The sequence below is a fragment of the Anopheles coustani genome, chromosome 2 (assembly GCF_943734705.1).
Source record: "Anopheles coustani chromosome 2, idAnoCousDA_361_x.2, whole genome shotgun sequence".
Classification (NCBI taxonomy): Eukaryota; Metazoa; Arthropoda; class Insecta; order Diptera; family Culicidae; genus Anopheles; species Anopheles coustani.
Genome location: NC_071289.1, coordinates 39543232 through 39565978, shown reverse-complemented (window position 1 = coordinate 39565978; position 22747 = coordinate 39543232). Strand labels below are relative to the sequence as shown.

The 22747-nt window shown below is 43.8% G+C and overlaps 6 protein-coding genes across 6 annotated transcripts in view; 2 read left to right on the top strand and 4 right to left on the bottom strand.

The window, feature by feature from the left end:
- The first annotated feature begins 90 nt into the window (after positions 1–90).
- LOC131266822 (actin-related protein 8) lies at positions 91–2287 on the top strand. Its single transcript, XM_058269471.1, has 4 exons — positions 91–329; positions 428–1594; positions 1670–1868; positions 1937–2287. Exons 1-4 carry the CDS (start codon positions 303–305, stop codon positions 2233–2235), a joined length of 1692 nt encoding a protein of 563 aa, XP_058125454.1. The 5' UTR covers positions 91–302; the 3' UTR covers positions 2236–2287.
- Positions 2288–2821: 534 nt separating this feature from the next.
- LOC131264378 (neuronal acetylcholine receptor subunit alpha-5-like) lies at positions 2822–4481 on the bottom strand. Its single transcript, XM_058266681.1, has 6 exons — positions 4460–4481; positions 4227–4381; positions 4005–4156; positions 3555–3928; positions 3323–3475; positions 2822–3231 (listed from the first exon to the last, which is right to left on the bottom strand). The coding sequence occupies exons 1-6, from the start codon at positions 4479–4481 to the stop codon at positions 2822–2824; spliced, it is 1266 nt and encodes a 421-aa protein (XP_058122664.1).
- A 1800-nt stretch (positions 4482–6281) lies between these two features.
- On the bottom strand, positions 6282–9702 carry LOC131264377 (protein single-minded-like). The gene is made up of 8 exons (XM_058266680.1): positions 9654–9702; positions 8824–9018; positions 8483–8743; positions 8178–8320; positions 7298–7503; positions 7112–7218; positions 6895–7042; positions 6282–6825 (listed from the first exon to the last, which is right to left on the bottom strand). Exons 1-8 carry the CDS (start codon positions 9700–9702, stop codon positions 6282–6284), a joined length of 1653 nt encoding a protein of 550 aa, XP_058122663.1.
- Positions 9703–12610: 2908 nt separating this feature from the next.
- On the top strand, positions 12611–14462 carry LOC131264376 (neuronal acetylcholine receptor subunit alpha-10-like). Its single transcript, XM_058266679.1, has 7 exons — positions 12611–12698; positions 12806–12960; positions 13078–13122; positions 13230–13725; positions 13788–13940; positions 14009–14190; positions 14245–14462. The coding sequence occupies exons 1-7, from the start codon at positions 12611–12613 to the stop codon at positions 14413–14415; spliced, it is 1290 nt and encodes a 429-aa protein (XP_058122662.1). The 3' UTR covers positions 14416–14462.
- A 1547-nt stretch (positions 14463–16009) lies between these two features.
- Positions 16010–19431, bottom strand: LOC131262919 (beta-hexosaminidase subunit beta-like). Its single transcript, XM_058265017.1, has 7 exons — positions 19274–19431; positions 19067–19146; positions 17684–17866; positions 17540–17615; positions 17349–17464; positions 16552–17286; positions 16010–16479 (listed from the first exon to the last, which is right to left on the bottom strand). Exons 1-7 carry the CDS (start codon positions 19392–19394, stop codon positions 16123–16125), a joined length of 1668 nt encoding a protein of 555 aa, XP_058121000.1. The 5' UTR covers positions 19395–19431; the 3' UTR covers positions 16010–16122.
- A 1892-nt stretch (positions 19432–21323) lies between these two features.
- LOC131264375 (protein disks lost) overlaps positions 21324–22747 on the bottom strand; it is a 101920-nt gene continuing 100496 nt past the window's right edge. Inside the window, exons 10-14 of the mRNA XM_058266678.1 lie at positions 22589–22743; positions 22204–22535; positions 21942–22145; positions 21668–21855; positions 21324–21598 (exon numbers count right to left, since the gene is read on the bottom strand). Coding sequence (XP_058122661.1) covers positions 21449–21598; positions 21668–21855; positions 21942–22145; positions 22204–22535; positions 22589–22743 — 1029 coding nt within the window. The 3' untranslated portion in view covers positions 21324–21448. The remainder of the gene's footprint in view (positions 21599–21667; positions 21856–21941; positions 22146–22203; positions 22536–22588; positions 22744–22747) is intronic.

Genomic DNA, 22747 nt, shown 5'->3' with positions numbered 1-22747 from the left:
ACTGTAGTATTATTCCCAAAATGAAAAACGGTCGGTGTATTGTAAATATTGTGATTGTTTTTGTAAATGATAAACGATTAGAATTCTAGTTGTATGTTTTTGAATTCATCACATAGTTTTCAGCCATTTTGAATATGTACGATTCTACCTACCATTTGTTTACTTTGCAGATCCTTGTGCAACATGTTTGTGTATCAAAAACACCGGCACTGCATCGCCGGACCGGTGAACAAACATCGTTTGTAAACCTTTCTCATTGTAAGATTTTCATTCAGTTGTGCTGATCGTTCAAAGTTTCAATTATGTCGAATGTAAAGGATACTCCAGAGGCAAGTAGTAACCAGTGAGAAGCACATGATCGATTTGACGCATAGAATTGTAAATGGGTTTTTGGTGTTTGATTTCTATTTCCCTGTCTGCAATTTAGCACATTCAAGCCCAGAACATCATAGTGATTCACCCGGGATCCCACTATCTGCGTATAGGTCGAGCATCCGATGTGGATCCGGTACGGATACTACATGCAATCGCACGTCGACGCAAACCCGGTGGAGCCGTCCATCGGGACTGTGTTTTACCACGGGTCGCCGAGAAAAGTCCCGAGTTGCTTCAGGAGCTAGAAGACTGTCGTTTACAGATAACGCACACGTTGCTGTCCTGCGTGCAATCAAACGGTCAGCGTCGTTACGCTACTCCACCTCAGCAAATAGCAGCATACAATAAGCGGTCTCAGCCGGAAGTGATACCGGACAGTGCTACCGAGTGGCAGGATGCGTCCTTTAGCGACGTCGTGATAGGTGAGGAGGTGCTTCAGCTGAATCCGAATGGAGAGTACAACGTCCATTTTCCGATTCGTCGAGGTGAACTCAATCTCCACGACGGTGTCGGTGGCTCTCTATTCGGTGTCCTATCGGATTTGCAGGCCATCTGGGGGCACGTACTGCAGACGAAGCTGCATATCTCACCTAAAAAAATGGCCCAGTACAGGGCGGTGTTGGTGATTCCGGACATTTACAATCGGGCACATTTGTGTGAGTTTATGACACTTCTGCTAAGGCAGCTAGGTTTTGGCTGCTGTTTTCTAGTGCAGGACCACGTGGCAGCAACGTTCGGCGCCGGACTGGGGTACGCTTGCGTCGTAGACGTGGGTGATCAAAAGACGTCCGTATCGTGCGTCGAGGACGGCATATCCCATCCCAACACGCGCGTACGGTTCGATTATGGCGGTGGCGATGTCACGCAGGTACTGTATTGGTTGTTGCAAAAGTGTGCCTTTCCGTACCGCGAGTGTAACGAAGCACACCCGCTCGACGCCATTCTGTTGCACCGGTTGAAGGAGGAGGTAGGCCACGTAAATCTCGATGTTTGTGGCTCGGTGGAGAAGGCCTTTACCGTCCACCAGCCACAGATGCCGAGAAGAAACTACACGCTGCAAGTGGGGGACGAAGTCATGGTGGCCCCCCTAAGCATATTCCATACGGAGCTTCTAGTACTCACGGGGGCAAACAAGGCACCTCCCAAAACACAAAAGTCACGCTCACTACAACCACATCCCGAGGATTGCTTTGATGCAGAATATCTGAGAGAAACGGGGGTAAGTTCTCACACGGTTTGCGAATGGGCTAAGTTACTTTCAATAATTGGCGATTTTGTCTGTCGTTCTTTGTAGCGGCGTAACAAGGAAAATTTGGAACAATCAGCGATGGAGAGCGGGACGATACAGAGCACGGAAAATCCCGAGGATGATTTGGTCGTAGACGGGTTGGATCCGGAAAAGGAGGCCAAAAATAATGATCGAGATTATTTTCTTCCCGGCGGACAGTTGGTTGGTCTCGATCATGCCATCGTTCAAAGTATCGAACGTTGCTGTGAGTATCAGAGCGATGCGATATCCGTTTGAAGAAATCATTTTCGCGACAGTTTGTTTAATTCACAGCAAACGATGAACTGAAGCGGAAGATGTATGGATGCATTTTGATCGTTGGTGGTGGAATGAAGTTTGCCGGCATTGGCAGCTGGCTGCAGAATCAAGTCGCACGAAAGATTCCGGCCATGTATCGCTCCGAGCATAGTATTGTTTCCAGCCCGAAGGACATGGATCCGGAAATTACTAGCTGGAAGGGTGCCGCCGTTATGTCCTGCCTCGAAAGTGCGGTTGAGCTATGGCTTACCGAATCCGAATGGACCAGGTATGGTTTACGTATTCTAAGAGAAAAAGCTGTTTTTATGTGGTAAAAATAACTGAAGTAGCCGTCTGGGTGCAGTATAAAGAATAAAATAACATATAAAATCAGTTCGTGTTGAATAGTGCCTATTTTTATATAATTTTATTTGAAAAAGGATTCAAATGATGATGTATATTACTAACCTTCCTACGGTATACAACCTAACCTTGTCGTATGTATATAATTTGATATAGAAAAAAATGATTTCAAAAATAACTAACCGGATTGGTTGCCAATGTGTTAACGCGTTCCTGCATCCTTATACATAAGTTTTATAAGACATAAGACTAGCCCGCGACAGCCGAGCGGTAGCGCCGGTTAGAAAATCGGCCCATGAGCGCCGGGGCTCCCCTGTTACGCCAAGAAAGAAGAAGAAGAAGACTAGCATATAACTATTATGAATTTAATTATTTATTCATTAATAGTTTTTCACAAATGTGGAAGCATTGCAATCAACAGAATGGATACAGTATTCCTTTTATAGGTTCTACTACTTGGATGAGGTCGGAGGCGCGTTTCTAGCACAGTTTTGGCGAGATACCAGTACCAGCTTCATTTATAAATATGGCGACAGTTGTTGCTTCTCAATTCTTTCCTCAAGCTGTTTGCTTTGGCAGCAGATTGCAGAGCATAATGGTGTAACAAAGAACGCAGCAAAGAAACATGAGCCGATCCATAAACGTAGCTACTAGGGTAGCATTCGCCACGATCGTACTGCCCGATCGGGGCTCACTCTCCGGTCCATCGACGACCAGGTTGACGGTGTCTCCATCCGCACTGCTAGCACCCGTGTTGTCCTCAACGCCACCAGTTTCGCTCGAAGCAGCTTTTGTAGCGTCCTGGTTGGCCTGGAGCAGTACACGTCCCAAGCTGGTGGATGCCACCTTGACCGCTAGCCTATCGATGGCACGTTCAGTTTGGTCGACTCCCGTTCGCGTGTGCCGCAGGATGATAGTGAAGGCCAAAATTAGCACGCTTATGATCAGGGAGTCACGGAAGAAGATCACTACGATCAAAAGGGATTACATATAATAAAAAGAACTGTTTAGTACCCCAAGGGTCGTCGGTTTGGATTCAGTTTAATGGCGTTGCCTTACTCATTTTTGGCACCTGATCGCCGTGATACGGTACGCGCCAGTACAAGTACTCCAAATAGGTGAAGTGGCCCATGCAGGTTGCGCAAAGAATGTACAGCCGCTCGTTGTTGCCATTGTTCATCCAGAGTACTACCAGATTGATGGCTAGCAACACTGTACGAGACGAATACCAGTAAGAAAGAAGAGTAATTGTTGACCAAGATAAAAGATGAGGTAATTATATCAAACCCACCGAACCCTGGTGTTAAAACGACGCCATAGATCGCGGTATGACGTTCCAAGAGGAAAGTGTACATGAGCGAAGGATAGGTGGCATTTTCCGGTATTGAGACACGTTTTACCGTAGCACCGAGAAACTTCCAGTCCCCATCCGGTACGGTCACGTCGTCTATCACCTGGGAGTTTTCCGTGAAGAAAATTTTGTCCACATTGTTCACCCACATGCCCATGTGTAGCGTGCAGTTCAGGATATCGAACGGCCATTCGTGCGTGTTACTCTGACAGAGCGCCTTGTAGTTGCACGGCGGAACGCAGCTGACAGCGCCAGATCGCCTCAATTCGCACTTGTGCGATGTACAGGCAGTTGCAGGATCGTCGTTGTCGAGGCTGGAACAGCGAGGAAAATGGAGGGGTTTGAACGGATTGAACAGACTTTGCGAGCGATCGCAGCAGTGCTGCATACTTGGAGAACGGGACGATGGTTGGCCTCCACAGTTCACTCGAATCAACGATGAGTTTTTCCATGTCGTACTCCGTCCGCTCCCAGTGGAGAAGCTCGTCTTTCCACTCGAAGGTCATCCAGACGTACAAGTTGAGCTGCAGTCGGGATTCGTACTAGAGGGTGGACAAGTCGTGTTCGGTGCAATCAGGGCATCACCAAGGCAAAATACATACAAACACTTACTAAGTCATAGTTCTGGATGTGCATGGACATGGTCACGTTCACCGACGAGGTGTGGTTTTTGACCGGTCGTTCCGTTTTATCGTAATCGTAGCAAAACAGCTTCTTCATCAACTTCCCCTCGGTGGAGGATGGTTCGCCATCGCAGTTGACCGCGGCTAAAAGGATTTCGGAACAGGGCACAGGAGTTGGGTAAGCGCCCATTTGTGTGGTTCCCAAAGCTTACAAACACATACCACTGCCTTTACAGTACCACATCAAGAGCAAACACCACAGCACATTCTTTGCGCAAGCCATTAGCCGGGACTAACTGTTGGAGGGCGATCGAGTTGTGTCTCTTCACCGAGCCGCACTTGCCGTGAAACTGAACCCGTCTGGTTCGTTTTGGGTGGGTAAATCAACTATCTTTACAGCAGAGAGACTCATCGCACTCTTAGGACGTCACAGACGCCCACTTTTGCCTGGATACAGTTGGAAATTCGATAAGGAGCCACTCTCCGGCACGATAATGTTGACCGCCATCGGTAGCGAACAGACGATCGGTTTGCTGCGCCGTGCAGGACTGATTTAGAGCAGGGGTCGGCTTGCATTCCCTAAAAAGGGTCAGATGAATAAAAAAGAAACCGAAAGCGCGGGCCGGATACCTTAACCGATGATTTAATGTTTTCAAAGTAGGGTAACACTGAATGGAGTATCAACGTTCTAAATAGTAAAGTTACATAACAATGTGGTAAAAGATAAAATGTTTCTTTTCGTTACACTTTTTTAAACTTTTTCAACATTTATTTTAATTGAATTTGTTTTTTTTCTACTTAAAAATTTTGGTTTGTTGTGCTGTTAACTCTCTCTTTTAATTGTATCTTGGATTTACTGCCGTACTCTCAGTTACTAAAATAACTTAGCTTCGAGAAGTTTTCAGTAAAGTGCGCCTTATTTTATTTCGTAATAGATATTGAAATTGAATTCCTTGAATGTAGCTATTTTGAATGCAAAGTAAACGAGTTATTGCCGCCGGAATTCGGACGAGACTCACGAAACTAGGAAATTTTAGAACCATGAATAATGCAAATACGATAGAAGAAGTTGAACAAAAAGTATACGAGGAAGTCACCTGGTATTGAAAAATGGTTATCTTTATTTTTGGGAAGAAAACAAAACTGACATCGTGAACAAATCCAATAGAAATTATGATGGGTTATTTGTATGAAGCATCTAATTTTTTTACGGGCCGGATAAAATCTGTTGATGGACCGGACTTTGCCAACCCCTGATTTAGAGCATGAGCATCTTCTGGGAAATAGTTGTTGCGTCAATCGTGTTATATTTATTTACAACATTTTTAAAAATTGAAGAATTTCTGGGGAATACCAACAACCAGATAATTAAAAATATCGTTAAATTAGTAAACTTCATATTTGCGAAACGATTTTATTTAGAAAAATTCAAATTTGAAATTTTTTATGTTCTTCTTTGTCTCTATATAATTGTCGAACGCACTTCATAATAAGTGATTATGGTTTTAAATCCTTTCGTTGAATATTCTTACAGTAAAATTGTTCCTTTATCATTTTAAGATTTATATATGCAATAAAATGCACCGTTTCGCCTTATCCACATTTCTGGTTGCAAAACGATTATACTTATGTAAGTACAGCGTTTCATTCCATGTGTTACCGTATATTTGTTACAAGAGTTATATTTCGGACTAAAAACGAATTCTTATGTAATGTTTACGAATTCTTACAATAAAAGTTATCTTATACTATCTTGCATTAATATATTTTAAAGATTTCAAATCTCTTGCTTAATGGAAAAGAACATATTCAATCTCGCATCTCGTATCAAACAAAATGTTAAAGATCGCTAGGAATTAAACTTACTAGCCTAATATGAGTTGAGGTTTAGACTATCATCAATGTTCTAAACTACTAAAAATTAGAACCTATTTTTTTCGACCAATGGGCACAGAAGCGCGAATGCTTAACGTAGACACTGGCACAAGCACGGGAAATTATCACTGGATCACGTATTCGCCTACCCTCGTAGTATTTCCTTTCATCACATCGTGTCGGAACTGTTGGTGCTGTCCGACGAAGAGCGCAGGAACAGATCATGGTCGGAGTGGGGAGTGGAGTCGTACGTCGAGTAGAGCTGCTCGTAGAACGGATCGAGCAGGTCTCCTGGCGCGAAGGACTGCGCATCGTCGAACGGATATCCGATCGTTTGGTTCGTGTAGTCCGACGACTGATCGTAGCCTAGATCGGTCTGCAGGAAGCAATCGGTGCCGTTTCCATTCCGACTCGTGACGTTCGTATCGAAAGTGGGCTGGAACGGAAGGAATTGGCCGATATCTTTCGCGGGACATGTTTCCTGCACAAACGTTGCCAGCTCTGGTACGGGGTCGTTCTGCACCACCGGAGGAATTGATTGTAATGCTCCGTGGGGCGTTTGCTGAGGTACGTGGACGTGTTGTTGTGCATGAGGAAAACTAATCCCATGCGTCGGTTGAGCTTGAGTTCTCTGAGGAGGTACTGTAGCCGGTTGGTATTTGGCAAACGATCCCTGTAGGTCGTTGAGTTGGAGATTTTGAACTTCAAAATCACTGCAATGTTGAAAAGAAGATGGGAGAATGATGACAAGCTTCAAGGTGCATGTGCTTCTCTGTACCTACCTCAAGACATAGTTAACGCTGACGACGCAATGGGGGCGTGAGGATCGCGTGTTGTGTACTAGCGTAGCGTGGGACTGCATCCATCGCCAGCCTCCACCTTTGGTGAGAAACCGGTAGTATCTGGTTGTTACCTGCCCTTTGTGTAGCACTGGAAATTGAAAGTAAGAAAAGGATATAGGACACCATTTGTAGAACTTAACGCCAGATGCGCACTTACATGTTTGATGGGCCTGCCGGATGTGCCCGATATCCGCCGAATGAACGTGTTGATAGAGCGTTTTCTCGATAAGATCCTGCGGCTCGTAACCGGTTAGCTGTGAAACTCTAGAGACAGTAGAAAAAAGATGACCGATGTAAGTCCCTTATTGCTCTCTAGGAAACGGCTTTTAGCAACTTGACTTACTTTGCGTCGAGAAAGATAAGCTTCAGATCGAGGCTGGAGCGGAACATGAACATGTTCTGCTGCAGTTTCACCTCTGTTGCGGCCGAAGGGGACAGTGCGTGACCGACGGCGACTAGGCCGAGATTTTGCACGCAGCAGTACCCAGGTACGTCGGGTGAATCGTGGGGAAAGACACGAGCCTTTAGATATCCGGAACAGTTGATGACCTGATGAAGAATGATTGGGGATGGGATGGGAAACACGTTTATGAGTTGAAGTCAATAGTTACTAAACGTTCTGAATAAATTGAGGTGTGTTCTAAATGTAGCCTTACATTTGTGGTATAGGTATCTTCAATTCTACGTTTGATCCCTTTGCTTTGGAAGTGGAAAGTTTGATTTGAAAAACACGTGATAGTAACAATCAAAACATGAATGTGACCAATTATTGAAACGCTACAGGAATTAGTGGAGTCTAAAATTGTGTAAAAGAAAACAGTATACCCATTTGGTGCTTCACTTTGAATTAACAAGCTGAAAGTGTACCCTTCCAATCTTTGGATTTGTATTCTTGTAAGTATTGCAAAGAAAAGAACTGCAAATAATGAATTGAGAAAATACAAAACAGTTGCTGCACAATAACAGTAAACTAGAACTAGCCAATATGTTAAAGCAATTGAACGAGGATGCAAGTTCCTTTTGAAGTAGATAAATTGTTGGGAATATTTGATATTGAACAAAGTTTACTGAATGACTTATTCGTTTGTGTTTGTTGATGCTTATATTCGTACGCTTTTATATTGAAAACCGATATGATGTGTTTATCCGCTACTTTATCCATGGAGACCTTGGCACGTAGTAAGAGTTGGTAGCTGTTGTTACCACTAGGATTGCTCTCTTACCTTGTAGCCGGCGGTAGTAAGGCCAGCATTTCGCTTGGCAAGCACACACCTCATACGCAAGAAGAAGGTTCGCTCCATCTCGATGACGTGCGATCGTTGCTGCTGGCTGAAGGTGTGTCTGTGTTCTCCCGTCGGGGGAAACGCTGGAGCCGCACAGTTGGGTAGCGTTTGCTGGAAACATGGTTGCGCCGACATCGGAGGACTGGTAGGAACGTTTCCATTGAAACCCTGCCCAGAATGATGTCCAAAGGAAGATGCGGATGGCGATGGATAGTGGGGTTGGATCGGTTCGTTGGATGCCGCACAAGAAGACGGTTGCATCGTCAGGATGGTGGCCATCTCCTCTTGGTCGTACGCGTGGATGTACTCGTAGATAGAGTTGCCCGTCAGCTCGACCTGGCTCAGCCCAAGGTGTACCGAGGCAGTTTCGGAGATGTACATCAGCTTACCATCCGGTGCCACGACAAAGATGAACCCATCGAGTGTTTGCAGCAGGTGCGATCCGAGTTCTTTGATGCTTGCCGTTGCCGGTTCCCGTTGATTCGCTCCCCAGGCCGTCCCCAATCCTTCGCCGAAACGGGAAACAAAGAAATCCGTCAACATCCAGTAGGAGGTAGAAGAAAGGATCGGCCAGCAATTAACTTACCGTCGGGGAAAATCTGGCGCATCTTGAGATAGGACGTCGTCAACCGAATGATCGAGGCTTTGTCGAGCTGGGACGTGATGGCGATCGGAAGAGGCAACAGTTTGGCAAGCTCGAGAAACTCCACATTTTCCTTCTCCCGGCGCGACCGGGCCGCGTTTTTACTCTTTTCCTTCATGGCACAGCGCGCGGACAGACCTGGAGACCGTGCAAAAATTCAAGAAGATGGATATACGAGGGTTAGAATGAATCAAAATCCACCAGAAAACACGCAATCAGGGACATTTCTCTGCATGTTTAGGATCTGACAATTCACCCTTGATAGTCGAACACGATTGATGTCGATCTTTCGCGGACTTTAAAGGATCAGCAAACGGTCAATTAGAAGGGAAAATCGTCTACAACACCATTCCTGCGCCGGCTGTAATCTAACACTTCCCGACACTAATCACTTGAACGAACAAAGCTACCGACGCCAACAGAAAGCCGTTTTAGGCAAATTTCTCCTTGCGGCTTGCTTCCGTCAATTTACACCTTCTCGTTCGATCTCGCTCTATTGCGTGTGAGTGTGTGTTTTATTCTTCCTCACGCCTTGAAACGCAGCGCGCGGCCATCTTTGATCGATTTGTGTACGATCATCTCGCGCCATCTCGCGCTCGCAGTCAGCTTCCTTTCTTTATCCTACCACCGCGGCCAAGATGGACCCCATCAGTTTCAGTGTTTCTCAGTGCCCACGCTTCCAGATTCCCGAAACACGTACGGCGAGTGATCGCTACGTGATCAAGACACGAACCGCGCTACTAGAGAACGAAGAAAGCAAATCACAAACTTACCCAAAATGTTTTGGTTGGAGTCGGCACACGGCTTCCGTAGGACTTTCATGGTGGGATCGGTGAAAACTGTTGTTTGGCTGCTAATGGGTACGGGGTAAACAGCTACCATCTGTCCTATCGGGGCCTATCGCAGGAGAGTTGAAGGTGCTATTTGAGAAATGTAGACACTTGGCCCGACACTTGGCTCTCCCAGTTCCAGTACACCTTGCTCGGCCAGTGGCCAACGTATTATTGTTATCACCCTCGACACAGGTCCTGTGGAAAGCCACGCCGTACAGGTGTGTTCCACGATCCGTCGATCGCCGATCTTTTTCACCTTTTTTGCCTGGTTTTCCTGCCATCCCATTCGAGCCCGTCGATGGCGGTCTAAATTAGGGGCGGGTCGAGAGGACCGCACGAACGAAGGGAAATAGTGGAGGAAAAGGATGGGAAAATGGCACCAACGGTTCTCTGGCGGTTCGTTTTCTTCGCACAATTCCTTTTCGTGTACTTAGTTCGTTTTCCGTAAAATGATCGTGGGCGTTTTTGTGGATGAAGCTGCCATTTTCCAACCATCACCTTGTTTAACCTTACGGAACGCGTATTTTTCTTAAAAATCACGGTAAAAATACTAACGAAATGTCAAAACTAACCCCCGGCCTGTACGTTGACCTGTTTCCCGAGCTAATGGCTATTGTTTCCGCCACTTCGGGCCGAGGATTGTTTTAACCGGCCAAAAACAAACAAATTAATCCCGGCTGGACAAAACCAAACCCAAATGCTAAACAGGTTGCCGAAACCATGTGTTCGCCAGACGCTTCGAGAGGCATTAGAGCCCGTTACCAAAGCAAACAGTTCGGGGTCCTTGCCGGATCCTTGGTCAGGCCTTCGGTGCGCACTTTACGGCTGTTTTGCATAAATTTGTTCACACCATTTTTCCACCGGCTCCGTCTCCGGTTCCGGCCCCGGGTACGTGCGAAACGTGAGAATCAAGTAGCATGTTCCGGGAGTGCCGGTGCGGGAAAATCCGTGCCAGCGTTCATTCATTCCCACGCTTTTGATGGGCTGATTTCTTTGCTTCCCACCCAACAGAACGAGCGCTCCCTACCTGTGGCACCTTTTTATGGTGGGGACACTAAACATCGCTCGTTATACCGCCGTTCCTGGGGTTCCCTAACCTTTGGGCGATCAGCGGGTGATCGGGCCGTTGCAGGGATGGCACCTCTTCAAGTACGCAGGACATGCGAAATGCAGATCAAGCATTATACATTGAAGTTGGCCATAAAAGGAAGAAAAACTATTTACGATATTAATCCTTTCCACATGTTTAGCTTGTTGTTCGAAGACGTAATCGATTGTTTCACTTTATAATTTGAATTTCAAATCATTGGATACGTCAACATACGTAATTTAGTTATTACAATATTTTTTTTTAGCATTTACACCAGGGATTTAATGACACTATTGTTCGTTTTTGGTTATATATGAAACTATAATATTTCTCTGTGTTACACAGATTCCTTGGTCGGAGAAAGCGTAAACCTGACGTTGGTAAACCTTTTAAGTATAAGGTATTTTACAAAGATGTGAAAATCATTTCGGAAGATAATGTATTAATGTTATGAATTTAAAACTTTTTTTATATTCATGTTCATATTTGTATTTCAATTTTGAATTTTTGAAAGTAAAAAAAATCAATATGAAAATGTAAACATTCTGTATTGCCCGTTAAATTTATTTCGAATATTTAAAATGTGGATTGAATACGTTTGTTGATGGCAAATACTTCATAATACCGAAAAATATGTAAATGAAAGAAGTCTATCGATTGAAAAATATGTTATTTTGTCTAGTTGTACTGTTAAATTTTTTTAAAATAAATAAAATAAACACTATAACAACGATACGTCGAGGATTTCGATCTATAATCAACTAAACATGATCATTTGATCATTTGAACCTTTTCTAGAAACATGTCACGTTCATCATTAGTATCATTTAAAATATTTTTTTCATTCTCGTTTTTCCGGCCGACGTTTTTCCGTCTCAATCAGATTATTGCGAACAATTTAGACAGAGAGGGGTTATTGCTTTCGGGTGTTTCATCAAGGTGTGTATTTAAGATCAAATAGTAAATACTGAAAATTTCAATTCTCATTCAAAATCATTCAAAACGTCATGCGGCGACACCGGTAACTAAAAACAAAAAAATATTATAGATGAAGACACACAAGTGTTTCTTTCCTTAGCAGTGAACATTAATAAAAAAAATCTTGAAAAAAGACAAAAAGCCTACGGAAATTTTGAACAACACCCTTTACTGTTAACCTAAATGGTTTGATATGCTGAGGAAGGATCCTTTATTACACTGCATTTTAAAGTTGAAAATCGATGCGTTTAAATAAAAAAAAATCCAATTGTTGCATTAAAATCTAATATATAAATTGACCTTCTTTTTGGGTGCATATCAATCTAGGGACAGTGCATATAAATCTAGGGACCGGTCAAAAGCAAGATTGTTATTTTACCGAATTGTAACATCAATTTATCAATCCTATTCAGCGTTCTTACATCTACAGAAAAACGGTAAATTCACGTTCCTGACATGCTTGTCTCGTAAAATGTAACCCTCACAGAGGTGCTGTTTATGTATTTATACAAAAAATGGGAATGGCAGTCAACGCCCTACGCAATTGATGGATGATCGGTACTTATCTGACCTAGCAAAAAAAAAAAACAGAAAAACACACCACTCAGTACGATTGTTTGAGGAGCTTGAGCTTGTACCCGGTAGAATAATATTCGTCACTCTCTTGACCGTAACGAGGACACAAGTTATTATCGGCGGTTATCGTATCTGGTAGGAGGATTATTTGACCGTTTTACGCCTACCAAAAACCATTGGAAGCAGTCGCAACATCGAAACCGTTCGAGGTCGATCCATCCATCATTCGTCGATCGTGTAAGCGCGCCAGAACATGTCCGCCGGCCGTTTCGTTCCATCGATGACGTTCGTCCTGCTGGGCTCGGCAGTAGTATTGCTGCTAAATCACGTACTACCAGCGGGTATGTATGAAAAAGGAACACGAACTGACCCGTACGTGACATTCCAGCGTGTCGGTGCTCCGCAGTTCGATTTTCCTCTGGCATTTTTCTTATTTACCTCTTCCCAGCACCACTCGATTGCAGCACGGACTCGGCGAACGTGGAGAACCGGCTCAAGAAGTCGCTGCTCTGCAATGGCTACCGGGCCGACACACGCCCAAGGAAGGACCGGTCGGAAACGGTCAACGTGACGGCTTCCTACCTCGTCCTCAGTTACGAATTCGTGCGTATTGGTACTTCCTCCGCCCAGGAGTTTGTTTTCATTTGCTTCCACTTCCGTTTTCATCTCGCTTCTTTTCTTTTCTTCCCTTTGTTTGGTGTATGCTTTCTTTCCATCCAGGACGACGTGGACGATATGCTGGAAATGAACGTGATGTTGAACATGGTAAGCTGTCAGCCTGCCTTCGATCACGTTTATGTAATTAGCCCTTGGCTGTGGATTGGCCTTTTTCACAAGCTCTGCTTCTTCGTCTCCTTCGAACGAAAACTCAGCACTGGTACGACGACTACATCCGCTGGAACAGCTCCGCCTGGGGCAACATCGATCGCGTGGCGATCAACGCGGACGAGCTGTGGCTGCCGGACTTTCGCCACTTTTCGTCGTTCCTAAACCCGGTATCGCTCCCGGAGTGCACCAATCCGCAGTGTCTGGTTCGGTCGGATGGGCTGGTGACGTGCGGGCCGGTCTGCAGCCTGAACACCAAGTGCCACGCCGACTACTCCCGGTGGCCGTTCGATATGCACGATTGTGGCATGTGGTACGGAATGTGGGCTCACTCGATGGACGAGGTGGATGTGCACGGGCGGAACATCTGCCTGGCGCATGGCGACATCATCGTCAGCCCCAAGTGGCAGGTGGTTTCGCTGGAGCAGGACCGCGAAACCTTGAAGTCGGGGCACAACTTTGAGTACTCGGTGCTGTACTTCCGGCTGACGGTGCAACGGCGATCTAGCTTCGAGACCGTGGCCGTCCTCAGCCCGATTCTGGGTAGGAAGTTGGTTCGCTTCGCCAGAGTCAGCTCTAAAGTGTCAGTCTTTTGCCTTCTACAGTGCTCGCGCTGCTCAATCTGTACACCGTGTGGCTCCGCTCGGACAGTCTCGAAAGGAAGGCGCTGCTGGTCGTGTCTATCTACTGTCACTTTAGCTTCCTCCAGTTGATGGAATGGGCGCTTCCGAACAATCGCGGTTCGCTTCCAGGATGCAGTAAGGATCCTCCACCGTAAAACCCTTACAAGATCATCGTTCTAACTCTTGATTTTTGTTCTCCCCAGTGATATTCTTCACCAACTCCCTTGTCCTGACCGGACTGATACTGTTGCTCACGCTGTTCAACTGCTGGATCCGATCGGGACTAAACGGAAACGCCATGCTGAACCGGTTGACGGGATCTTTATCCGATAATCGCGTCGCCGAGCTCATTCTAGCGGCCGACTATCTTGGGCTAAATTACAAGGTACCGAAAGAAATGCCTTCGCCAACAAACACTGATTCTTGTTGTGTTTTCCAGGTTACCAAAAATGAAACCGAAAACGGTTGGGAAAAGCGAGCGACGTTGTTCGATCGTATGCTGGCGGTAATGAGTTTGCTGTTCTATTTGGCACTTTGTTTCATGTATCTTACGTTTAACCACAGACCGGTGGTAGATGATGGTATGTGTATTCAACAGCGTACGAACTAGAAGGAAACTGCGGGGACAAAAACTATCTTAAAACAGGTGACAAGTCTAGTGTAGGCAATATGAGATTTAAAAATAAAATGAACCCCCAAACATTTGTTGAACAGTTTTTCGGAATTTTCGTATGGTTTAATTTATTTTGCAGTATAAATAAAAAAAAACCAATGTTCTCAGTTCCAGCATTACATGCCCTGGCAGTTTATGCATACATGGAGCCATAGCTCCATGTAATAACATATGTCATGTTCAAATCTCTATAATGATTAAAACATCTCTAATCAACCAAAGTATCGTTTTTAAGCATATGTAAACAATATCTTACGTTAAAACAATCATGATTTTCATTCAGTATTTGTTTGCTCAGATTTATTTCGTCATATTTCAATAGAATGAAAAAAAAATATGTAAAACTCAAGGTATTGCTTTTGATTGTGCAAACGAACGCGTAGAACAAATGAATAATCCGAAATGTGCGTTCTATCGAGGATGTTGTTGGAACACGTTTTCAAAACTCCATTACATAACATGTAAAAACGAAGATGAACGAATTCAAAGACAGCATTCTTCGAATTGATTTATTACCGATTGTCCAGTAAGTTTAACACGTTCCGTACCGCGTCACCCAAATATGGGTGACAGCATTTCTAGTTCTAAAAAGTTTTTGACCCATAAATAAATGAAAATGCAACATAAAAATTATTGTAATATTTTATATAAATTTTTGGGAAGCTAAGTTATTGCTTGGCCTTCGAAAACAATCGGTTAAACAAATTTTAATTTGAAAAATTGTACTAAAAATTGTGCTAAAACGCTTGGTACGCAACGTGTTAATCGACATTCATTTTTTGTAGAAAAGTATATTTCGTAATGGTTGTGATTTTTTATGTGATGTTTTTTATATATATATTTGGACGGCCAGGTCGTTTTATACTTAATGTACCAAAACTTTACATTTTTCTTAGCCTAAGGCTAACCATAGCTGTAACCTTATCTCGGGTTAATGTTGGCGGGTTGTGCTGTGGTCTGCGCGTGCGGTCTGTGTGTTGGGTCTTGTGGTGGGGTTGGTATGATGGTCCATTGGTTGGTATGGTTGGAGATCGCATGTGTGGTGCTCGGCAGACGCAAGCGTTGCAATCCTCTACCAAACGCTATCCCCTCCTCGAGGTCGATTGCATTCGTACCTACACATTCATGTATACAACAAAAAAGAAGACAGTGAGTCAATTTTGAGTTGCGAATATTAGAAGTGTATAAATTTCCGGCTGCAAGTCTTTGTAGCGAAAATCTTCTACAATTTCTTCTTTTCATTCTTCCTTTCCTATTCCTTCCATGCCTATTTCTACATTTTTTTGGTTTTGTTTTGCAAAATGTAACCAGGGTAGAGAAAGGTCTGAACAATACTACAACTTTAACCGCTGTTGCATTAAGGGTTGACAAGGAGGTACAATTATGTAGCTGCGTGTTGCATACATTTTGGCGCAGCTAACGTAACGCATGTTTGTTCCGGTAACTGTTGGTTTGTTCCAGCTGTTTTATGCAGTTAATTTTACCAATTTATTTTACAAATTAGTCTTCGCATGCAAAAAAAGGTGTGCTTGATGCTGAACCACTTTATTTGTATAATATTTATTTGCCTTTAACGGTACAACAAGTGCCAATGCAGTCAATTGTGTTAGGGGTGGATGTATGTTAAGAATTGCAGGGTTATCTTTATAGACAGAATCCTGGACCGTTCGGGGGTTGTGCCGGAATGCCCCGATGGTTCATGCGGCAAGTGTGCTCCTCCAGCCGCCGGGCAGCCTCGTCCGCATTGTTGACCGCGGCGGACGACCAAAGCTTCTCGGCGGTGGCCGAAACGCGCGGGAAGATACGAGGCAGTATGTTGTGACCGTTTACCACCTCGGACCACATGCACGCTTCACCGCCCAGCACCAGCGACTTCTGCGCTCCAGTACCGACAAAATCGTGCGGATCACAGTTGTAAAACTTGCGCCAGTCTCCGCCGGTGCTGAGGTGATCCAGGTACCAGCAGGAAGACAGCAGAGCCGGTAATCCATCGCGTGTGATCTAACGAGTAGGTGAATCAGAAGTGCAATACTTAGTATGTATGGACAGCAACCGAGTTGTCTTTGTACTAACCCGGCTTAGCAGATCCTGTCGATTGCCCGTCCAAACGTGCACGACCGTTCCGTTGGGCAGGCGAACCCCGTTGACGTACACCTCCTGCCAGACGAGTGAGCTACGGTTTAGCGCGTCGATTTGGTCCACGATGCGCTGGATGAACTTCTCCTCCAGCATCTCGAACGAGTACAGCCGGTTCTGCTTCATGTACTCCAGTATGTTCGGGTTGCTGGCCCAACACTCGAAGCCGACCTCATCGCCACCGAGATGGACGTACTGATCAGGGAACACCTGGATCACCTCCCGGAACAGGTTCTCGAGGAAAGTGTACGTCGATTCGCGCGTCGGATCCATCGGTCCGAGTTTTCCTTGGTACTGATCGTAGCACTCTGTCAGCAGCTCCGGATGCGACACGCCCCAGGATCGTGTGTGCCCTGGCGTATCGAATTCGGACATCACACGGATTCCACGCAGTCTGGCCTCTTCGACGATCATCGCTACGTCGGCTTGCGTATACACCATCGACGGGTGATACGCACCCTGTTTGCTCAATTCTGGGAAGGTGGAACTTTCGTACGGAAAACTATGGTCGTCCACGATGTGCCAGTGGAACACGTTCAGCTTGTTGTACGCCATTCCGTCGAGGATCTGCACGAGCGTGCGGGTGTCGATAAAGTGTCGCGAAGTGTCCACCAGTAAACCCCGGTGTGAGAACCGTGGACCGTCGTCGATGGAAGTTGCATTGATAAGTAACTGCAAGGGAAAACAAAATCTCTTTCAATAGTGGCTCTTCTAACGGATTCCTACCTACGTACCGTGCTGCCATCGTCGGCAAGGACGACCATCTGTGCAAACGATTCCAACGCCCGAAGCATGCCCCAAATGGAGAACGAAGACAGTAGGGCCTTTTGTTCATCGATCACAATGGTATCTGTTGAAACCGAGAAAGTGGACAGATTTAATTTATGTTATCACGGCTTGTGCATAAAAGAACATTCCAACTTACAATCCTCATCCATGGCGAGATGCGGTAGAGTTTCGCATGGTGCGTTGAGAGACACCGAAGCGACATCCAGGTATCCCTTTAGAACAAACATATGTTCAAAAGGGTAAGTAAAAATACATTTGAGACATAATACTTAAAACTTACATTGAAATTCGCATTCGAACGCCACGATCGGTGATTTCTGGCGCGATGAACTGAGTTTACTTCAGGCCTCACCGGGAATGCTTGGCTGGCTCTCGCTCGCCGTGTGTTGTTCCCGATGGCAACCACAATCTTTTGGTAGCGCTCAAGGGCTTTGCTCAAGATGTCACAAGTGTAATTGGTGGACTGCAAGAGGTTAAACCAGTTATTTGAATTTTTACATAATACTTTTGACCAGTACTCAGACAGCAAAGAAAATCCCTCTTAAAAGAACGTCAACCCATAAGAATTCTTTCAATAAACTATAACGGTCGCATTAAATTAAATAAGATAAAAATACATGAAACAAAACAAAACATTTGTTTCTGTATCAAATTTCCTGATCGCAATATTCATCAACAACGAATTAAAATATCCGCACCATCTATATAAAATTGAAGTTCAACTTTCGCTATCTGTTTGATAAGATAATTACATTTAAATGTTAAGGCATAATCTTATTTAAAAAAAAGTTCTCTTTATTTTTTATAGGATACACAATTAAATGAAGTAAACTACGATTTTGTAAACAAAAAATCACATTACAAAATTAAAAGGCAATTACCTAATTATCTTTATTTGTTCTCTGGACATAGCTGTAACTTAATTTCTGTTTCATGTTAAATAAAAAATAAAGAGGCTGTGTTTGAACTAAAAATGTTTTTTGTAGGGCTTTTGAGATTAAAACATCAACGCCAACAAAGAAAAATACTAGTAGAAGTACTCTTGAACCCATTATTTGCGATCGAAACACTTGAAATTCAAATATTAAACGGCCATTCTTCTCGTGGCTTTTGATTGTAAATAAGCTTGATTAATTCAAGGTATTAAAGTATGGCCGTTTACATTCTTCTCGTGGATTTAGTTTGTAAATAAGTTTCATTAAGACGCTAGATTGGCCAGAAGGTTGATCCGCACTAATACCACTTGGTAGAGTGTTGGGAATTGATACGAGTCAGCCAATTAGACGAACACTTGTACTCCTCAAGTGATTCTTATCACTCCGTGGCAGTTTAAATTACATGGTTGGTCCCCTGATTGGAGATTTCGTAACCCAATGTATTAAGCCCTAATGTTTAATTGTTTAAGCATTTCACGAAGCCATTATAGTTTCACGGTTGATCTGAGAGATGTCAGTTATCATTCTCAAAACAATTAGAAACCTTGAAAATTTTAAAGCTCAAATTCAAATCTTTTATGGTAAAGTCATGCTCAAATGCATCGCGAATGTTTAAAATGCATAATTCTGGCAATAAAAGCGACTCCCAAAATCGACTCCAACCAATCTAAAGCATAACGCACACTTCACCACACGAGATCGCATAACACCGCCGCTTAGCCTATTACCTGAAACTGGAACGTCCCCGGCTTGATTGCGCTGAACTGGTTACTCGTGACTTGTTTCCTCGCTTTCGGCCATAGTTCCCCTGGAGCGAAAGGGAATCAAAAAAGTGAGGATCACTATCATCGCGATCACAAAAAGAAACAGCGTCTGCCGCGGTCAATGGCATCTGAATGTCTACTCCAGCTTCTCTCCAGCTCCCGCTAGTGTACCTTTGGTGGCCTTCACGACCGGACCCGGATCGACGATGTAGCTTTCCGTCGGTGTAATCCTGCCCGCGAAAAAGGCAACACACACCAAACACCACCACACCAGCCAAGAGAAAGCTTTCATTTTCACCTAGAATGCACCGAACTCCGACAAGCAGGATCCACACAACTCAGGCTCCACACTTCTATTCCGGTCGATCGACCGAAACGCACTGAACCCGAGCGGGCTTGCGCACGCTCATCGATCGCATCTCGGCGACATCTTCGCCATCCAGAAACGGGGATCTTTTTGTATTTGACGTATTCTTCTGTCTTGTAATCTTGCTTCACTAGGTTGCTGCTTCTCACTTTCGCTCGATCGAGGAAAGCGCTGCCCCGACGTCTTGCCCTGACCTTCTCGTTCTCACTCTCTCAATGGCGAGGGGGGGGGGGGGGGGGAGAGAGGGGAGAGAGAGTGTGGGTTTAACTTCTTGTCGTGCGTTGCTCCGTCATTGATGTTCTTTAATCGTTCGTCTACAGGCGATTTCATTGTAGTTACAAGGCATTATCACACCAAACCGTGAACAGGTTGTTCCGGCTATCTCAACAATGTTTACGCTGCACTGCTGTTTTGCTCATGGGTTCCCACAAGCTGTCCGATTGGGTTAGATTTGTAGATCTTACTAATTAATTACAAAGTGTCATGTTTGCATAGTTTTTTGAATAACCCGGTTCGGTGGTGAAATTGGGAAGATAAACCATAAATGAGTATGCATTTAAATAACTTTATTTATTTAAACCATTTGGCTTTGGTTTAACAGAAGGTGCTTAAAATATGTCATGAAACTAAAGTTTTACATTTTATACACATTTCTTTGAAAACTTGTGCTGTGCTTCATTATTTCAATTTTTGGTCAAATTAATTAGTTTTGTTCACATTTCTGTTTACAAATAATAATTATTTTGTTAAAACATGTTAGGTGACCAGCTGAAAATGTAAAAAAAAACAAATATTTCTGAAATAGAACCATTCAACAACCTTTGAAATTGAGGATGGGTTATTATAAAGGAAGAGACAAAAGCAACCTTCTTTAAGCTAGAAATGCGCGAGTAAAACCAATTTGTCATTTAGGAGTTTTATGAACCCTACGAGAGTTTGACAATGTGCTTCTAATTTTGTTAATTTTTCAGATAATTTACCTTTGCTCGTGGGCAAAGATTATCCAATTTATCATCATTATTTCGAATGAATGAACAAGAGATTTCTGACCATGATACTCTTGTTTGAACTAAAGACCTTAAAGGCTCTAAGGGAAACATTTCAAAATCCACCAAACGAAACATAGAGCGTTGTATATTAGGAGTTGGGAAGGTCATTTTTATATTTGAGGACGATTATCAGCCTCAGCACGGACTTCGATTGAATTAATGCGATCGTATCGAGCTGTCAATTTTCATGCATATCACGTCGAAGAAACAGCACCTTTGGTAAACTCTTATTCGGTCCAATCGATAAGGCCTGGCCGGTTAATCCAAACATAAAAATCTTGTTATACATAAGTAACAACAACATTTTTGTTATTCTTTCGTTATTTGTTTCTCGTGTTCGAATGAACTATAAATTACTAATCGTACAGGATCGAGAACGTATCATGAGTATCACACTGATGTGATCGATATTTGTTTAAACTTAATTTGATAAATAATATGAGCTAAAAATTACTTAATCTACCAAAGAATACCAAAGCACAAAAAAGATACGCGCAAACAGGATCTCAATTTTTTAACAGTTATTTCAAAATGATTTGAATGCTACATTACACGTATAACTAAAGAGTTTTCATCATCACATTTTAGAGCAAACGTAAGAGCACACTTTGGAACAATGGAAAACTGATTTAATGTTTCGATTCATTATTTTGTATGTTCATATGGTTTTAGTTTTGGCGTTTTGCCACAATCAATAGGAAAAACATATGTGAAAAAATATAAATATTAATAGACTATAGATCTTTAAAAGACGAACAGTTTGTAGAAAAAGGTAAACTTTATTAAATCATTATAAGTTCCTCGCATTGTTGAGTAAATTTTCATTAAACTAAGGCCCAGCGAGCCTATCATTGACGGTCAGAACGGGACCGTCCATCTCAACGGTCACACATGCCTACCCGTTGACCGCTGGGAACGATTATTTAAATATCAAAATTCTGTAATATCGCGCGCGAGATCGGATAACAATTCCATAAACATCTCCGATTGCGAATCGTCGACGTTGTGCCCTGGTTTCTTTGCATGGCCTTTTTTATGTAAAACTCGATTGATGACGGCAGAAACGCGGTCAAGTGTGGGCTAAAATGGAAAATGTGAAATAGAAAGATGGTTTAGTGCATGAACGAGCAATTTATGCTTCTCACTCACCTTTGGCCACTCCTCATTGAATATCGCGACAAACTGTTCATTTAACAAACTGATCGTTATCAGCTGTGCGTTTAGTAATCCCGTGATAAACTCAGCGTAAGAGTTATAGTTTGCGCTAGGATCGGTATTCTCTTCCAACATTCTTATAATTCGATTACTAACCAGGTGAGAAAAAATGTAATCTGCGTCTGCAAAAAAAAAAAACCAAAGAAGGAATGCAAATACCGCATAGTTAATATTAACAATTACATAACCTAGCCTTCCAACTAATTACCTTGTTGCCTTTGCTTTTGGCGGAATTGTTCGATTTGTGCAGGATACCCGAACGACCGTTCGTGCGATGGTGAAACTGGTAAGGTTGATGTCTCCTCCGGTTCGGCTAACGGGGGTGAACAGTGCTTTGCCATCTTGGGATGTTTCCAAACGGTAATGGCAGCTTGAAGTAGCTCAGGTACGCTCAAATCACAGCGCGATTTTACTGAAAGCAATTCAGACGACATTAATGGCTTGAACGGTGAGAACAAAACAAAACTTACCTAACAGTACAAACAATTGGAGCAACATATAAGCTAACATGCGGTTCATCGCTGGTGTCATGGTGTGCCCCGGTTCATCAAGAAAAGCTAGCGTTTCGGCAAGCAACTGGGAAAGCTCGTCCAAGGTAAGCAGCGTCGGTTTGCATGACGCATAATTTACGAGTAGCTGCAGTTTTCCGTACAGTACGGACGGTACTATGGTACTATTTGCCGATATCGAGAGGCCGATTTCATTGCCGACGGTGCCGGATGCTGCCTTTTCCGCCGGTTGCTGCTGTTCCCTGTTCTGTTGCGTTCGACTGGCCATAATACTGTCCGCTTCACTTTGCACGCTGCTTCGGCAAAATAGTTCTGAAAAGGAAAGCTTCCGGGTATAGCAACCAACTCCGTACACATTTCTCCAGCATACGTACCTAAATCCGACATGTACGACTGGCGCCATTCGTTCGTTTTTTGCAGACTTTTGTCCAGGGCAATGTTTTTACACATCGTCCGCACGCTGGCGATGGTTTCCGCCGGGAGCAATGCGTCAAGCGAGTCCTAG